This window comes from Pieris rapae, chromosome 12 (assembly GCF_905147795.1).
Source record: "Pieris rapae chromosome 12, ilPieRapa1.1, whole genome shotgun sequence".
Taxonomy (NCBI): Eukaryota; Metazoa; Arthropoda; class Insecta; order Lepidoptera; family Pieridae; genus Pieris; species Pieris rapae.
Window position 1 is genome coordinate 2,422,320 of NC_059520.1, and position 19,444 is coordinate 2,441,763.

General features: G+C 33.3%; 1 protein-coding gene across 1 annotated transcript; it reads left to right on the forward strand.

The window, feature by feature from the left end:
* Positions 1 to 5,966: 5,966 nt before the first annotated feature.
* On the forward strand, positions 5,967 to 19,199 carry LOC110994686 (adenylate kinase 7). Its single transcript, XM_022261481.2, has 16 exons — positions 5,967 to 6,230; positions 6,316 to 6,471; positions 6,848 to 6,987; positions 7,666 to 7,793; positions 9,334 to 9,486; positions 10,295 to 10,376; positions 11,018 to 11,104; positions 12,161 to 12,319; positions 12,933 to 13,052; positions 13,757 to 13,947; positions 14,922 to 15,013; positions 15,554 to 15,664; positions 15,988 to 16,269; positions 16,732 to 16,859; positions 17,701 to 17,859; positions 18,921 to 19,199. Exons 1-16 carry the CDS (start codon positions 5,978 to 5,980, stop codon positions 19,122 to 19,124), a joined length of 2,445 nt encoding a protein of 814 aa, XP_022117173.2. The 5' UTR covers positions 5,967 to 5,977; the 3' UTR covers positions 19,125 to 19,199.
* Positions 19,200 to 19,444: the final 245 nt, after the last annotated feature.

Consider the following 19,444-nt stretch of genomic DNA (forward strand, 5'->3'; position numbering starts at 1 on the left):
AATTGCACCAGTGACTTGGAATTAACTTTGTCAGAGGCACATAAAACTGTCCAAATACTTGAAAATAAGGTTGCCATAGAAGCTAATGCCTCTCAGAGCTTGTTCAGTAAGTTAAAAAGCTGTGATCCAGGTATTGTAAATGAACTATGTAACAATATTGATCTGTGGGTGCAATAAGTCATACCCAATCGGTTCCCTATTTACAAGTAGGAAAAGAATTAAAAAAAATTATGTCCGGCTTAGTAAATTTATTAAAAAAAAAAACCAACAAATTAATTAAAAGGAAAAATTATTTGAAACATCACTTATTACTAAGACAACAACATACATTATTAAAACAGAAATGGAAAACTTGTAAAGAAAATGTAATTGAAAGTCAATGTTCATATGTGAGCATAAGTAAACAATTAAATATTAAAATTAATCAACTGGAGCAATGTATAAATAATAATGTCATAATCATCATGTCATGTTAAAAAAAAAATAGATTACCAAGTATCTGCAAGGCATGACATCATTGATTTATGTAATTATAGTACTGAGAGGTATGCATCTCTCACCAGTAAGCATTGTACTTGTGCTGTTGAGCAAGGTAATAAGTTAATTTATAATGACCAAGTTCCTTCACAGCTGAATAGAGATAATTCATCACAAAAGTCCCACGTGCCAGAGTTTTATCCTACAAGCAGTTCAAACACTCAAAGAAATAATAATACCTACATATTTTCAGATAGGTTAGGGCATGGGCTGGGACAGTTACTGGGGTATGAGTTACCTCAAAATGTCATTATTTGTTTACCTGGAATGTCTTACCAAGGGATTGTAGATAAAATATTAAATTATCATTGTGTAGGTAGCAGCTCTTAATTAATATTATTGTGTGTTGACAGTATGGGGAGTAAAAAAACCCACATTACTCAAACAATCACTAACTTTTGGAGTTTGGCAGAAAAAAAAAATGTAAAATAACACTGTGTTCTTTCTATATGCAAGATTATAAATTTAATCGACAGATTTATAATTTAAATCAATTTATGCACCATCTGACATGTCTTCATAGTGACATATTTTTTTATATTTTGATTGAAACAAGTTTCTTATTAAACTACTAAATACTAAATTTACACTGATCAAAGATATACATTGTATCTTTCTTATAAAATAAAAAAGAACAAATTGCTAAGCTGTTATAGCATATAATTTTAAAGAAACTGTCAAATTGATAAAGAAATATGATTGTGATTATAATAAAAAGGTATCCGTGACACATAGTAAAACTGCCACGAAAAATGTACTTTTTACAAATTTAAACTAGGACCTAAGACAAAAGCCAAGCCAGTTTTATTAAGAATTGTTTATCAAAATGTACAAGGTTTGGCTGGCAATTAATTAGAATTAGAACTGTTTACAAAAAGTCGCGAAATTGAAGTTATTTACATGACAGAACATTAGCTAAGAAGTTATGAAACTGTTGTCATTGACAACTTCCAATTGTGTATGTATATTATATGTATACTATTCGTGGAGGTTCATTAATATTAGTAAATAGTAGTGTCAAATACAAAGATCGTAAGGATATTGTAAGTCTATCAATTGAATGTGTTATTGAATTATCTTGTGTAGAACTGGAGAATTATGTTATAGTATGCGTGTACAGGCCCCCTTCCGGGGATTACTACAAATTTGAGTCAGTAATGGAAGATGTATATTTACGGAGACCTTAACCTAAACATACTTGAAAGTACTTCAGTAAGCACTAGATTTATTTCAATTTTTAAATGTTTGAATTTTGTAAACCAATTCTCTGAACCAACTAGAATCACCTCCCATTCAGCGACTTGTTTAGTGAACATATTTTTGAGTGACAAATGTGTTTCTAAATCAGTAATAACAAACCTTACTTCTGACCATTGTGGTCTGATAGTTGGCTTCTCTGATAAAATATTAGATTAAGGCAAGCACGTTAAATATCAACCCTTCACAAAAAGTCGCATTGAAAGTTTTAGGCATAACGTTAATTCCAAGGTTTGTGCTGTGTTGTTAGATTACTCAATTCTAAATAATTCGGAGAGTCAATGCGAAAGATTTTTTTTAAATGTTATTCAAAATGAGTTTGATTTAGTTTACCCATTAGACTGCAAAGTGCAACAAAAATATCAAGTTTGATGACTGGGCCACGAGTGGTATTTATAAGAGTAGGAATAGGCTATATGAATTATATGCATTCAAAAAAAATATAATCACAACGCAGTGTTTATAAAATATGTCAGAAATTATTCCAAAACTTTTAGAAAAGTCTGTAAATATAAAAAGGCCTTGCATATACGTAAGAAAATTAAGAATTCAAGTAATAAAATTAAAACTACTTGGAATATCATAATTTATAGAGAAACTGGAAAACCTTAAATCCCTTAATAATTCATTATTTTTAAAGGTAGATGATAAGAAGCTCAGAGATTGTGGATATTTTTGAAGATTTTTTTTTTTTTCTCTCTTCACAAACACCTATAATTACGTTACACAGTTAATGACTATCTAGAAGATATTGATTGAAGAGATTGGAAATAGTTCTAATTATATTGTTATAATTTGTTTTGTAATCTTGGAAGTGTTGTGAACATGTATGTAATGGTGAATGTGGTAAATCACAGAACAGATTTGTATTTAATTTTTTTTCACTTATGTAACTTAAATGACGTTGTAGTTTATGACATTTTCCTTTGAATTATTGTATGTAGATAGAGGGAGGGTAAAACTTGCTGAGTTTCTTGCCCGTTCTCCTTAGAACAAGGCCTCCTCTTAGTTTGGCGAACGAATGGCATAGTTTTGCTCTTTCGCGAATTTTGTAAACGTTTTTGATATTCATAAGCATACCCTAAGTCGTATCTAAATTGAATAAATAAATTTTGATTTGAGTTAGAGGCTATGTGTGCCTACAATAGCAAGCCATATGTGCTTATTAGTTAGAGGTTATGTGTGCCTACAATAGGAAACCAAGTGTAATTTAGCTACTAGAGGCTATGTATGCCTATCGAGCCACGTGCGCTTAGTCGTTAGAGGTTATGTGTACCTACAATAGGAAGCCAAGTGTGCTTCAGCTACTAGGGGCTATGTATGCCTATCGAGCCATGTGTGCTTAGTCGTGAGAAGTTATGTGTACCTACAATAGGAAGCCAAGTGTGCTTCAGCTACGAGGGGCTATGTATGCCTATCGAGCCATGTGTGCTCAGTTGTTAGAGGTTATGTGTGCCTACAATAGGAAGCCAAGTGTGCTTCAGCTACTAGAGGCTATGTATGCCTATCGAGCCATGTGTGCTCAGTTGTTAGAGGTTATGTGTGCCTACAATAGGAAGCCAAGTGTGCTTCAGCTACTAGAGGCTATGTATGCCTATCGAGCCATGTGTGCTTTAGATACTCGAGGCTATGTATGTCTCTGTGAGCGTGTAGTATGTTGGAGTAGAGGTCATGTGTACCTAGAAGAAGAAAAACGTGCTGAAATAAGAAGTTAAGTATGCCTTTAGAATACTTCGTGCCCCTTAGGGCGCTTCAACGTTAAAGGATCATTATTGTATTTTGTTTTCAGTCAAGGATTAATTTCAAATAAATGAAGTTTATTTCTTTAAATACTTAATTTTGAAATGTTTTAAAAATATCCATATAGTTTCAGTACGTTTAGACAATGAATTGATATACTAACATGATAAAATGATATTTTATTCTTGAGGTATGAATACTGATGAAGCGATGACTCCCGAAGGCTCGCCTACTCGTAATGACGAACTTCAGAGAAAGCGTTCACGATCGTCCTCCAAAGCAGCAACTAAGTCTACAATAGGAAGCCAAGTGTGCTTCAGCTACTAGGGGCTATGTATGCCTATCGAGCCATGTGTGCTCAGTTGTTAGAGGTTATGTGTGCCTACAATAGGAAGCCAAGTGTGCTTCAGCTACTAGAGGCTATGTATGCCTATCGAGCCATGTGTGCTTTAGATACTCGAGGCTATGTATGTCTCTGTGAGCGTGTAGTATGTTGGAGTAGAGGTCATGTGTACCTAGAAGAAGAAAAACGTGCTGAAATAAGAAGTTAAGTATGCCTTTAGAATACTTCGTGCCCCTTAGGGCGCTTCAACGTTAAAGGATCATTATTGTATTTTGTTTTCAGTCAAGGATTAATTTCAAATAAATGAAGTTTATTTCTTTAAATACTTAATTTTGAAATGTTTTAAAAATATCCATATAGTTTCAGTACGTTTAGACAATGAATTGATATACTAACATGATAAAATGATATTTTATTCTTGAGGTATGAATACTGATGAAGCGATGACTCCCGAAGGCTCGCCTACTCGTAATGACGAACTTCAGAGAAAGCGTTCACGATCGTCCACCAAAGCAGCAACTAAGTCTAAGAGACACAAAAAGTGATCAAAGAAGAAACGCAAGCAGTCTTCCAGCTTCTCCCCCCAACGTCCAAAATAAGAAAATAATAGCCGAATGTAATGAATAATTGATAAAAACCAAATGTATAGATACGTTACAATTAGGTCACATGAAACTAAAATATTTTGTTAGTGTACTTATTTGAATTTATAAAAGCTTACCATGATTATATGAATGTAATGAATAATTGATAAAAACCAAATGTATAGATACGTTACAATTAGGTCACATGAAACTAAAATATTTTGTTAGTGTACTTATTTGAATTTATAAAAGCTTACCATGATTATATGAATGTAATGAATAATTGATAAAAACCAAATGTATAGATAGGTTACAATTAGGTCACATGAAACTAAAATATTTTGTTAGTGTACTTATTTGAATTTATAAAACCTTACCATGATTATATACCGTGCGTCAGGAGATCGCACGTAGTCGGACGGCCGAATGTAATGAATTTAAGATTACTTGTTATTATTTTACATAATTATTATTTAAATCACGTTTATTTTTAAATAATATTTATATTCAATTTACAAGCTACTTTATTTTGATGATTGTACTTGATTCACGATGTAACGAATTTATGATGATATGTTATTACTTTACAATTTTATTATGTTTATAATTAATATTTATAATTTACAGTATAGATTATTTGATGATTGTATTTGTTTAATATGTTTTACTCGATGTAAGTTAGTTGATTGACTCGATACCGACAGTGACAAAGATAATGAAGGGTAGTCTTGATACGATCTAAAATAAGTGAGATTATTCGGACCGTTCCGCTTGACGAAGACGGACGTTAAATTGTAAGCTGTGTGGTTGTTTAAGGATAAGAAGTGTTGGAAATATACTTAGTTATTGTTGTAACAAAGCAGGCGTTTATTATTATACACCGAGAATCGAATAGAGAGAATTTATCTCAATATACTTTTTTGAAGTTATACTATTGGCGCGTCAGAGATAAAAGATTAGGGTAAATTTTTACCATCGTGAGTGTCGTTTCTACAAATTCTACAAACGTAGAATAAGGCGAAAGATAAAATTTTTTAAAAGATTTTTATTTTGTTACGCCGAAGATATATTATATCGAAAATATATTACGGTAACTATTGTATATAAAACATTTCTAACTATTTTTGTGCATTTTTATCCTTTTAACACTGAAAAATACGGGACTTTACCTATAGGTACATTTGTTAATCATTAATTTTCCCAATCATGAAACTAAAAGAGCTTTTACATCGCAAAATCCATCCACTGCTAACATTTCAAATTTCAAATCGGGGTCTCCGGTCTCCAACTCTGCAACGATATAACAATACAAGTTACAGTACATACAGTATAGGTACGGTTCATTTGTATTATGATAATTAGGTTAAATAATATACTAGATCCACATTTCGTGTTGTTTAAAAAAGTTTTTATGTGGAACCAATTGTCATTTCAACATCATTGTCAATTCTTTGATTGTGATTCAGTTTGTAGAAACGATATTTAATACTTCATAATACAAAAAATATTTTGCAATATGAAGAAATCTATGGAAAAGCTGTCTTCGGATAAATCCCTTTCTGAGGCCGATGTCTTGTTTTCGTTTAAACGTTATTTTATTAACAATGTCGATTCATATCACGGCGAATGTATCTTAAAGGAAGTATCTAAAGTATTAGAGAAAAATGCTACAGAGTCTGTCAAACAGTCTTCGCAGACAATGGTGCTTGGTGAAGATGCAGTAGATATGGGCCCGGCCCCGCCACCAGAACAACCATATGAAATTTTCGGTAGGACGTTTTTTTCTTCAAAAAGTTTTTATAAATATCTTCCTTATGTAACTATATATTTAAAATAGTTTTATTTTATTTGAAGGTACCGTCACCGATTCTAAAATAAGATCTATTGACAACGTTGCTCGAATAGTGCCTAAGGCAGAATGTTTGTCGACCATGCTGACGTGTGGAACGCTTGTTTTGGACATAAGCTATGATAGAAACGAGCTATCAACAGTTGTGGACTATTTAAAACGTTAGTATATAGCGGAATAAATAGATCGATATTTGGCACCTAATAGGTACACATGGCGACCTAAGGCTGTTACATTCAGAAACGAGGCGTACGATGTCAAAAATGTAACTTATTCTGACATACGGAGTAGACTTGGTGCTAAGCTTCATTTCTAAATTATACACTAAGGTTTTTTTTAAATCAAATCAAAAATCAAAAACAGCATTAATGCGAGTCGCTTCCACGCTGCCATTACGAAATTGTGATAACAATAATTAAATAAGTGGGAAATATCAGCAATGATCATTTCATTCATGATGAAGAAAGGTTTATAAAAAAATCTTTAATTTTTGACTATTTTAAAGTTACAAAGCCCAAGTATCTACTCTGTTTTTAGTTTTGAAGGATTTATTAGAGAAACAGTCTGGCCAAATAGTATCTACAGATGACGATGGTGGGGCAGGCGAGTCTAAGAAACGATATCTCATACTCGTATCTACTGTTATGACTTGGGGTGTTACGAAACCACTCGACCCGGTGAGAATTTTCGCTATCAATAGATCGATATTACAATTGTACGTAACGATAGGTATGTTATCTAAGCAACCTACTTGTGTGAAGGAAATTCGATTGACTTATAAAAATACTAGTATTTTTAGTAACCACTGCATACATAACCAGTGTTCTTTTGTTTGAGGTTTTTCGGAATGAAAACTTTTTAGGTTTTCCTGTGAAATTTTTCTCTATATCAGAGTTCCAAGTTTTAGGTTTTTAATAAAAAAATAAAAAATATGGCTTGTTCGTAGAGGGGTGAAAATTAAGGGTTGTGTGTATTTTTGTTTGCTGTATATAAAAAAAAACAAAAAAAATGTGTTAATAATAAGAGAGAGAGATATGTCAAGATTGTAGCATGTGGAGATCCGTTGTCTCTACTTATGCGAAAAAGTCGTTAATGCATAAATAAATGAATAGTTTATTAGGTCAACAATCAGCAGAACTAAGGGACGTTAAATCTCGGACTTAGTAGAATACAATATTAATTATTTATCGCGCTATCGTACACAAATGACAATTTATATTTCATTAAATACGCCTTAATTTTCGATCAGGTCACGTGTGCTGACGTGAATTTAACATTTTTTACTCATTCCAAAAAAGTGTTTTACACCGCTAAAGGTTTCCATTCAAAAATAAAAAAGTCATTGTAATAAACAGGAGACACCAGATCTGCCGTTTATCGAGTCAGACTTTAGGAAACGGAAGCCACATCCAAGTTACAAGATTCACTATGATGTCGAAAACGAAGTTGTGTCAATCGCTAGAAAATATAGAACGCAGATTGGGTATGATAAGATTTAATTTAATTACTTTAAAATAACAGCAGCTATATTAGATATATGTACTACATACTATTGCATGTAAATGGCGTATTACATCCAGTAAACTAGACAAAACTCGAAAATGGTGAATTTATAAATTAAGAAACTTAAGAATGGTTTCGAAAACTTTTTTGTGAAAAAGTGCTTTCGTCTTGCAAAAGTCGTTTCTGCTGCTTCTAACCTGAACTAGGCGTTTACACTTAATTGTTAGTGCGTATAATAAGAAAATCTACTAACTAAAAATGGGCCAAACTGTTTTTCTTGCAGCACCAAGACAGATTTTTAATGGATCCCATACTATTTTAGAGTGACAGCTATACACACTTAAAAAATTAACAAATAAAATAAAGTTATTTAAATAACGAATTTTATAAAATAACATACCCAAATCAATATACCAATATTATCTTTACTGCTCAGTATTTAAATTTATTTAGGAATCTTCTTTTTTGTTTTATTAATGTGTGCGTGTGTGCCATGTTTTGTTAATTATTTCTACACTTCTTGTACGGTATTATTATTGTACTTCTTTTTGAAGTGAAACTTCTTTTTACGGATAAAACGCTGTACCTAATAATAATAGGAGCATCACGAAGATGTGCAGCGTTTTTGTTGAAGAAAATATGGGAGAGAGCGATTGAGAGAGAGAGAGAGTGAGAAAGGGCGAACGTAGCATGAAGCTATTTGCTTCATGACCATGGAGCTAGAGTTGGTTGATGGGATGATGTATTCGTTTAGAAGTTACATATAATGACTTTAGATATGGCAATTCTGTCGCATAACGTCTTGTGCAGTAAACGGAGATTTTTATTAGTTTATATTATGATAGCAGACTCGGCCAAGCGTTGCTGTGGCTAAGGTTTTTGTTATATTACATAGTAGTAAATTAATCAAGGGAAACCGTAGGAGAACTTATGTGAAACGTTGGTACCACGACACGGACCTAAACTAAACTACCTTTAACTCAGCGCCATCTGTTAGAATTGTATCAAATAATAAACAAATGTTAATGTTATCGTAATTTTAGTAAGGATGCCTATTTTTTTTGAAAATGAAATATAGCCTATGTCACTCAGGAATGATGTAGCTTTCCAACAGTGAAAGAATTTTTCAAATCTGCCAAGTAGTTTCGGAGCCTATTCAATTCATACAAACAAACAAACAAACAAAAAATCAAACCTTTCCTCTTTATAATATTATTATAAGTATAGATTTGCACGTATACAGTGTGCAAAAAGTTTGAATTTAGATATACAAATACATGGTGTGATCATATATACTGGTACAAGGCCATCTATTGGGGCCTTTACTTTTGTATTAATTAATTTCCAAAGATCTTTTACTTGGGTACTTGTACTTTGTACGCACTTTTTATCCATACTAGGGTTGTCTGGATTAACGTTTGTTAGCGATTAGGCCGCACATCAACAACAAAATATTAATTCCTAAATGATTTCCCACTTGCTTAAGTAATTGCCAAATTTCTTATATCAAAATACTTCAGTGCTATCGTTGTCGGAGCTGGTTTGACGTATGGCGGTACAGAGGATGTGCTTTTCTATTGGTTTCAAAAGGCTTGGGAGTGTGAACCGTTTTTACCCATACTTGGACGAGGCTATAACGTAATACCTCTCATTAATGTACTGGATTTAGCTCAGTAAGTATAAGTCCCTTTCATAAATGTATACAAATCTAATGGTACCTTTAAATGTTCCTTCGTCTCTTTCTGTCAAAGTGTGCTTACGAAGTGATGAAAAAAGACAGATATAATTAAACGAATGAATTTTTTATGAAGTGGATATATCTTTGCTAATATAAAGTAGAATTATTTGTATTTTTTGACTGATTTCATTATCGGAATTCTACATTATCTCTAAGTAACAAAGGCTGTACAAAATATTATCAAATAACCTTGCGAGGACAAGCTCGTAGACTAAATTTTACGGAAATCATGTAATTGTAAGATAAATACGATATTTGTAAGAAGTCTTAATTGGTTAAAGATTATTTTATAACTTAATTTCCAAAGAAGCAGAAATAATGAAGTCACAGCTATTAAAATGTTGAAATAAATGTTCAACTCACCCCGAAGTTTGTTACGCCTATATTTAGGTGTAAGTGTTCTTCGTGGTCTATCTGGGGCTTCAAACCTGGAGTTCCTGAGTTCGATTATCAGTTAAATTATAATAACAATTTTCCGGGCTAATCTTGAAGGTTACACTGGTTATTTACAAACTTATAACTTACCTTTAAGCGGACCCTTTGCCAGATGGGTTTTACAATCAATATCATCTCAACAATATTCATAATATCTTATAATTGGCAAGACGTTTTTATATTTACACTACATTAAACAAGTGTATTTATCTATTTTGATTATCTAGGCAAAGCAAGTTTGATGTACGTATACTATTTTTTATTTTTATAGCACTGTGGTATAATTCTAAAATTAATTCTTATTTCAGAATAGTTTACAATCTAATAACTGATTTTCCAAAGAAGTTATATCTATTGGCTGTTGAACAAAACGTTACGAAACAAAAAGAGGTATACTGTTTTAATTAAATTTTGTCATTAAAGATTTAAATATGTACTGATTTTACTTTAACGAGTAGTTATTGCATTTTAAACGTAATTTAATTGTACTTACCTGACGACTATTGGTAAGTAATACCTACCATTAGTGCCAGATCATTCGAAGATTGTCATGTCCTTTCAAATTTAAATTTGAACACTTAAAAAATGGGGGAGGCCTTTGCCCGTGGGCACAGAGAATCAGTTATCGTAACAGTACGGTAGTTAACAAAAACAATAGCTATAATGTATATTATATTGATTCTGATATAAGGCTATAAAAATAAGCTGATGACTTAGACTACTCACTTTTTTTTTTCGTGGGGAAATGCGTTATGCATACCCTCCCGCGGCACGGTTGCCTGGTGGTGAAAGGTTATGTGGGACTCGCCACTGTGCCACCACACTAAAACCCCCCGGCGCCACCAAAAATCACCCAAGGCAGGACACGGTAACAGCTTAGTCTTGTCCGCATACGACTACTCACATGACTTAATGTCCTATAACACCTAGATGGGGCAGAGGGCTACCATCGCTTTAGGTCTTTAGCCTGCGAGTACTACTGAACCATAGAAATTATAAAATAAAGATATATTTATTCAATTTTTCTATAGATTATAAAACCTTTGGGCCGAATAGTTGGATCAGGCATGTTTAAATGTATTCCACCGGAAGACGCCTTTCTGATACCGGAAATTGACGTAAGATAATTTTCCTTTTATAACGATATTACAATTTTTCTAAATGGACACATTTTTCATCAAATCAATTAACAATGAATTTGCCAAAACCTTTAACTCAGCGGTTGTATTAATAATTTGTGATTAAAACATTGTGTGCGGACATGATGGCACAGTTGTTCATTTTATTTATACACATTGACGTTTAAAAATGTGGGTCTAGTAGCAGCAGCTTGCGCCTTATCCCTGAGGTTGTGGGTTCACATACACCCCTACATCGTGAGGAAACTGGCATATCTCAACTCAAAACATCGATGACGTCTCAGACATCACAGATCAAACAAGTTGTCTATGAAATTAAAATGGTCAAATAAACGGGTGCAATCTAAGGCCTAGATATAAGATTTTGCCCATTTAGTTTTAGGGTTGTAGTGTCTCTGGATGTTATTTATATCACTGTAGTTTAGATTCATAGACATTCATATATCATGTGGCGCTAAATAAAATATTAAAATCAAATACATTATACTATGTCTGTAACAAACAGTTGAAAGTTATACTATTATTTAATTTTTGAACAAACTTAATTCGCGTTGCATTATTGAGATTGGCCCACTAGGTTCTTCGTGTTCGTCAATCCCAAATAAGCGATATGATCAGTAACTAAAGGTTCTTTTTGTGGAATTCTTTAGTATGATCGTAAACCTAGTAGGTAATATTTTTATTTTATTTGCCAAACACTTTTACACAAGACTTTTAATTACTTACACTGCTAACGTTTACTACTATTATTATTTTTCTTTTTTACTAAGTATTATACTGCATTTACATTCAGCCGTAGTGAGCAGGGATACGCGATACTTTGTCGTAAGTCACACACTCTACACAACAAGTTACACACTCGTCCTGCCTCAGCATAATGCTGAACCAGGACTAATTACAATCACAGTACTGTGTTCTTTAAAATAAAATTCTTATCTCATTCTTTTTTCTATTCTTCTTTGATTTTTGTTATATTGTGTGTATATAGGAATAAATATTGTATCTATGTCTAACTTGAATAAAAGCATTATTTAGCAAAGGATATACGATTTGATGACGCTTAATTTGAATATGGAGCCCACGTTCATTGTCGAAACAATAGCCTTGCAATGGACCTCGGAGATGAGTTTCGGAGAGAATGTGCCTGCGCTCATCAAACAGTTTAAAAAGGAGAGAGGGCTCAAACCATTTAAGGTATTTAAATAGACATGTTGATATTGTGAAATTGCTATTTCTAAAAATATAGTTTTCAGTTTGAATTTCGTAATTCCGCTCGTTAAAACATTTCATATTTTTTTGTTGGCAACCCAAATAATATTTTAAATATCGAACCCGAATCTGTGAGCTTTTGGCTAAACAAGGCTATATTTTGACAGTTTTCTTATAATATACCGGTGAAATGTCAAATGTTTACTAAAAATAATGATCATCTGTGTTTTTATTGGTACAAAAAAATAAACCGTTTAAGGGATACAGTTTCAAGGGGCACTATCTTGCTGTCTAAAGCCCACAACACAGTACAAATTCCTTTACTTAACCCTAAAGAGAATAGAACAGCTCAGGGCGATGGAAAAAAGTTTTCCTTAAGAAGTAACTGCCAAAACTTGTTCGTGGATTGCTATTATTCCACAGTATCTAAACAATCCTAGGTGATTAATAGATTCTTAAAAATATTAATTTTTAAGTTATAAATGTCCAAGTAGGTTTTATAAGTTCGTCCGTGGCTGTATAGTTTTCTTCAGGGTGAATAATTATTTTATCTATGATATTAATAAAATTTTAGTTTTATAAAAACCTGTTACTCTAGGTGATTGTCTACGGGCCTCCTATTGTAGGAAAAACTACGTTGTCGAAACTTATATGCGAAGCGTATGGATTGATCTATATTTCACCAGACACAGTGGTAGACGATATAATAAATGACTTGGTGTGTATTAATGTATAATACTTAATTAATTAATTGTTTACTTCATTCTCTTGGTTATTCTATAGATTTGAAATTATTTTATATTTTAATGATATTTTAACAATTCTTGACATAGATTTATATATAGAAACTGGAAAGGTATCTGTTTAATTTTAATTATTGAAGTGAAACTAATTTATTCGCATGAGCGTAATTTTTTTTATCGGATGAAACGCAATAATAATAATATTAGCATGTTGAAGACATGCAGCGTTATTGTCGAAGAAAAGGAGGAGAGCGATTGATATCTATTGAGAGTATAGTGAGAAAGATTGAGAGAGAAAGACCAAAGGAGATCGAGAAGATGGCAATTCTGTTGCATACCGTCTTGTGCAGTAAACGCAGATTTATATTTTTTTATATTAGCACGTATACAGTGTGTAAACGCTGTGAATATATATACACAAATACATGATGTGATCATATACTTGTACTTGATCATCTATTGGGGCTTTCACCTTAGTAATAAGTCATTTACAAAGAGGTTTGACTTGTGACATATGACATATGTACTTTGTACGCACGCAATTTATTTTCCAATGCAAGGGCGTCTATTAAGGGAAGGTTCTTTGCCCCTAGCCCCCTCTGGCGACCCTGTATCAATGAATGATAGTAATAAGGCAAAGAAATATACACTCTAGGATTTGAGCTGATCCAATTTCTAGACATGGCGTATACAACACTGGGAAACTGGGGAAACTGCCGGTCTGCCAATGCCCACTGGTGAAGAGGAAGATGCTTCACCACCTGATGATGAAGACGATGCCGGTGAGGAGGAAGCCATTCAGGAGAATGCTCGTCAAACACTTGCTATGCTGCAGTCAGGTCGAGCCCTCACCGATGAGGAATTACTAGGGTTCGTATATAATATATACCAGGTGTTATTTTTCAAATAAACATACTATTTAAATCAGTGGTTAGAAAATTTCTTCAAAAATTACAAAATTCTACAAAAAGCCTAAAATTTATCTATTTCGTACATACCTTATAATAAATTTTAACAATTTATTTATTATGTTAAATGGATATAATTACACTTTAAAAATTTATTTACTAAATCGACATAGTAATAATAAAAATAATATATTATTTATATAAAAGTCCCCAAGGCAGTCTTTAACGCTGGCAGCATTTCTTATCTGTGTACTAGTGACCCGTCCCAGCTTCGCACGGGTGCAATGCTGATGAAAAGCAGGTTCTTAATATGTATTGTTATTTCCGTCGCTGGAAAGCTCCGATAATATACGCGACGTATACCATATAGACACATATACCATCACGGACTTTTCTGTGGACCTTTTCAATGTGTACAATAATTAGTACATTATTTTGATAAAAATCGTAGGGTTCAGCCTGCGTTTGCAATGTAAGCGGAAAAAATTTAATTATTTACGATATCACATTAGAAATCTCAAAAATAACAGTACTTCTCCACTATTTAATGCATGCTATTATGCATATAAACCTTCCTCTTGAATCACTCTAATTAAATTTAAATTCAATATCTATTAAAAAAACCGCATCAAAATCCGTTGCGTAGTTTTAAAGATTTAAGCATACAAAGGGACATAGGGAGTAGGGACAGAGAAAACGACTTTGTTTTATACTATGTATTCGTTATTGTAACTTATTCGTTGAGCCAGGAAAGCACGAACATGACAATTAAGATTCAATGTTTATCTCAAATAAATTTATACGATTACAGTAATATTCAAATTAAACTTTGGTTATTCGATTTGAGGTTATCTAAGCTAATCTAAAATACATGTTTCATAAAAAATCCCCCTACCCCTAGAAATTGTAATGACAATGTAAAATTTTTTACTTTAGATATTTGCGTCAAAGAATGCTTAACCGCGAAGCCATTAACAGAGGCTGGGTTCTCGATGGATTTCCAACTACGATAGCACAGTGCTCGATGCGTAAGCCACCGTTATTATATATTTCAATTGAAGATCCAGTGGGGAGCCTAGGTCTAGGTCTGAGCCTCAGATTTCTGTATCTGTTTCGTGATGATTTTTTAATGGGTATGTTGGTGATCAGCCTTCTGTAGCTGCCACGTGCTGTCCCCTGAAATATTTCTGAACCAATTCGACATAGGGTCCTTCAAGAAGAGAACATACCAATTCTTAAAGGCCGACTTTAAGAATTGTCAAATCTTAAATTGATAAAAATCGACAAATTTTTTTGGCAGTGCGAGTGTCCATGGGCGGAATCTCTTAGCATCTGATGAGCCTCCTGTCCATTTGCCTGTCAGGAACTGAGTCAGGGTTTAACTCAGAACTAAAGTTCATGAAGTTGTAGTCACGTTTCTTCAGATTGTTCTGGCAGACACGAATGTTTATAGGCAAGTGCCATTCCGAGATCTGACAAATGCTTTTTGAAAATCTAACTAAATCGGACTTCTGATTTATACATAGACGACTGAATTACAACTTTATTGCTTTAAAAAATCTGTGTAGTGTTTGACAAGGGAGATGAGCAAGATTCCGAAGCAGGTGAGGAAACAGAAGAAGAACCGTTTGATGAAGATCTGGATTTATTTAGCAATGTATTGAAAAAGCTATTGCCAGGTAGTGTTATTATTTAGATTTATATATTAATTTAGACATTTTTTTAAAATAAACAGAAAGCCTCTTCTATCCATTAATCCTTTCAAATGTTACACATAACATATAAATTAATAATTAATTTCTATTTATAAGACGGTACCCTCCTTACCTAGGTGTACCCTACCACGAAAAATTTGATTTTGACAATACAACATAAGTGTAATCTGTCTCTATTCTAAAGAAATCTCTATTCTAAATCAGGTTATACAGATTCATTCACATGATTACAATGTACCATACAACTTTATGAATAAGAAGATAATATGCTGTCCCAATGTTCACAGATATCGTAGTATCGTTAGAAGCGAGTGACGACTTTATCTGTGATAAGGCCATGCGCCAACCGGACGGTGACTCACGGCTAGACGAGGAGACCGTCTTGAAACGACTCAGTGAATTTAGGCTTAATGATGGTCGTGACGTCACTCCTCTGAACTTCTTTGACGAGCTTGATATACACCCGTTGGTTGTTCCCGTAAAGGAACATTCAGATTATGGTATGAAGGGGACGTATGCGGCGGTCGCTTTGAGGATGGGACGGCCTTGTCGGTATGGGAAGCTTATTGGTGAGTCTAGTAGTGACGGGTTGCATTATCGAGCTCCGTTTGTGCGCCTATGAACTTTCTATGTGTGTGTATGTTAAATATACGCTCGTATGATGAAGGAAAACATCCTGAGGAAACCGACCTTAGATCCAAACAGTCGATGGTGTCTGCTGTCTGCCAGGCACAGAAGTTAGATTAGTTGCCTATTAGAAACAAGACGAAACTATTTTTTTTAATCGGTGTAGTATTTGTGTTATTAGTTACTTTTTGTTTTATTTATATTTGAATACTCGTAGATATCATTTAGACGTTTAAAGTAATTACATGCTCGAAGATATTATAGTACTTATACACGTGTAAGAAGTTTTATTTAAATGTAGTACGTTAAACAATATTAGCTTGTTTAATGTCAAGCCATGCTTTTTATTTGCCGCACGCTTGCGGTGCCCACATACATATGGTCACTTACGACTGGTTTTAAAGCTTTGATCGAAGCCGCTGAAAAGAAAGAGAAGATGGAATGTGAGACACTTCGGTCTCAGGAGGCGAAGGCTTTGAAGGAGCTGGAAAAGAAAATGCAAGAAGAACACGAAGACAAAATGGAGTATTGGGTAAGTTTTTTTAACTATTGTTTATATTTTTTATTTTATTATTTCTAGATTCATTTTGTGTCATAACATGTCAGAATATATTTGTGCTTCAGTGTTATATGTGTTTTTACATATTAACTTTCTTTGCCTACCAATTTATTGTTTCGCAGGGAATCGATTCTTCTTTTTAGAATGCTAACTTGATCCCAACAATGTGCTGTTAAAGCAAGTCCCACACTTTATGCGGAATTAATTTAATTCCCTAAAAATAGAATCGAACCAACCACCGAAATATATATTTTACACTTAATGTGTCTTAGGTGCGGAACTAATGTCTTCGCAATAACTATTACTTAGTAACTATTAGTAACTTCGACAGAAGTCATAATGGTCATGCTACTAGAGTAAAGGGGACCGAAATGCCTCTATAATCTACTGTATGTGTGTCACGTAACTCCTCTTAAACGGCAGAATCGATTTTAATGCTTATTTGCGTTTGGACGGTACTAGGTTATTTATCTACACAGCAAACATACAGTTGTAGGTATATATATACATGTAAATATAAACATCTGTGCATGTGTAATTAATAATCTGTGCTGTCTTGGTAATTAAAGTCCTAAACGGCTGCACAGATTTTGATGATCAGTGGCGCTACAACTTTGTTAGGTCTGGGCCTCAGATTTTTGTATCTGTTTTACGATCATTTTTCAAATCAATGATCAAGTAGGTGATCAGCCTCCAATGCCTGACACACGTCATCGACTTTTTGGGTCTAAGACATGTCGGTTTCCTCACGATGTTTTCCTTCACCATTCGAGCGAATGTTAAATACGCAAAATATATAAAAGAACTATTATAGTCGGAGTTATACATCCTGATGCAAGAAGAAGAAGAGGCAGCGTTGGCTGCAGCCAGCGAACCCATGCGTAATTATCTCATCAACCACATTTTCCCTACCCTCACTCCAGCCTTACTCGAAGTCGCCAAACTGAGACCTGATGATCCTATTGATTTCTTGGTAAGTGAAAAGCGAATGACGTCAGGCTGATACTTTGATATTTGACAGATTAGTCTTAGGGCATGCTTGTCAATAACGTTTACAAAAATTTTGAAAGAGCAAGACTAGTCTATCCGTTCACAAAACTACAAGGAGGCCTTGTGAGAAGAACGGGCAAGAAACTCTGAAAGATAGATACCTTTACATTAATATTATTCTAAGGAAAATGTCGTTATCAACGTATTGAAATATTGAAACACAAATCTAAGAATTTTCTTACTTTAAGCAGAGTCTGCTTTAAAAAACCTGTCACAATACATGTGTATACGGTCTTCATTATATAAGTTTAAATTTTGATAGGCCCTTAGGAAGTTAAGAAGGTCGAAATAACTTTGCATATACATTAACTACAGCTGATTTTCAAGCGTGGCACTTCAATAATTCTTATATTGTAAGCTTAACTCAGACATCGAGATTATATAATTAAAACCCTTTATACAATAAATATTTTGTTTACCGAATACCTGAAAGCATTGTCAGTAATCTTGTCCAAAATTATAAGTAACATATATTAATCCTGATTTCGACTGTGATATAAATACACACGTATGTTTCATTGATACACACGCAATCAGATCACACAAATCAAACATATTCCACTCAATGCAACTGTTTTGGAACTTGTTAGATTTAATAAATTAGTTTGTCGATTGCAAGTACATTTACTATATTACCTCTATAATAAGAATACAGACAAAAACTCAAATGTACTTGTTATATTTAATTCCACAATCGTCAAATAATACTTAGGTACTAAATATTATTTGACGATTGTGGAATTAAATATGTATTATTTTAACTGAAGTATGCAAAGTATTGGGAAATTTTATTGACACGACATTGAAGATGCCCTTAATGATTAAGCAACGTTAAATTCGATTTAAATTTATTCAGTCACGCGGATTTAACTATTTAGAGATAGTCCATGGTTTTGACTTTATAGTTTAACTTGATAAGACTTCTATATCGAAAACATGGTAACCATGGCAACTAATACGTTTAATGCTTATTTCTTCATACAGGCAGAGTATCTATTCAAATTGAACCCAACTGGCAAGATGTTAGAGCCAGGTTACAATTTACAAGCCGAGAAGTTACTTGGCAAGATTAAAATCTTGGACGATGCGTTGAAAGATCTAGATATCAACATAGATCCATTACTTCCGCCGGAAGCCGCTGTCGACGATCCAAAACCGAACAATATAAAAAGTATGAATGCTTTGTAAGGAATGATAAAATATATACTTTATTTATATTGTGTCTTTTATAAGTACCTGCTACATATTTGTAATTTCGGTTACTAGCAAAAATATGACCGACAGACATAACGTTTATTAAAAACAAAACACTGGGTGTGTTTTGTGCATAACCACACAAATTAACAATAATCAAAGAAAACATAAAATTACTGATATCAAAAACTATAAATATTTTTTTTTAATTCTCTTTTCCCATACGGTCCGTTTCAAATGTGTGCATGTGTGCTGTGGCGTAATTGGCCCTGGCTCAGCAGTATGTTGAGTAGCAGAATGTTTAATGAATGTAA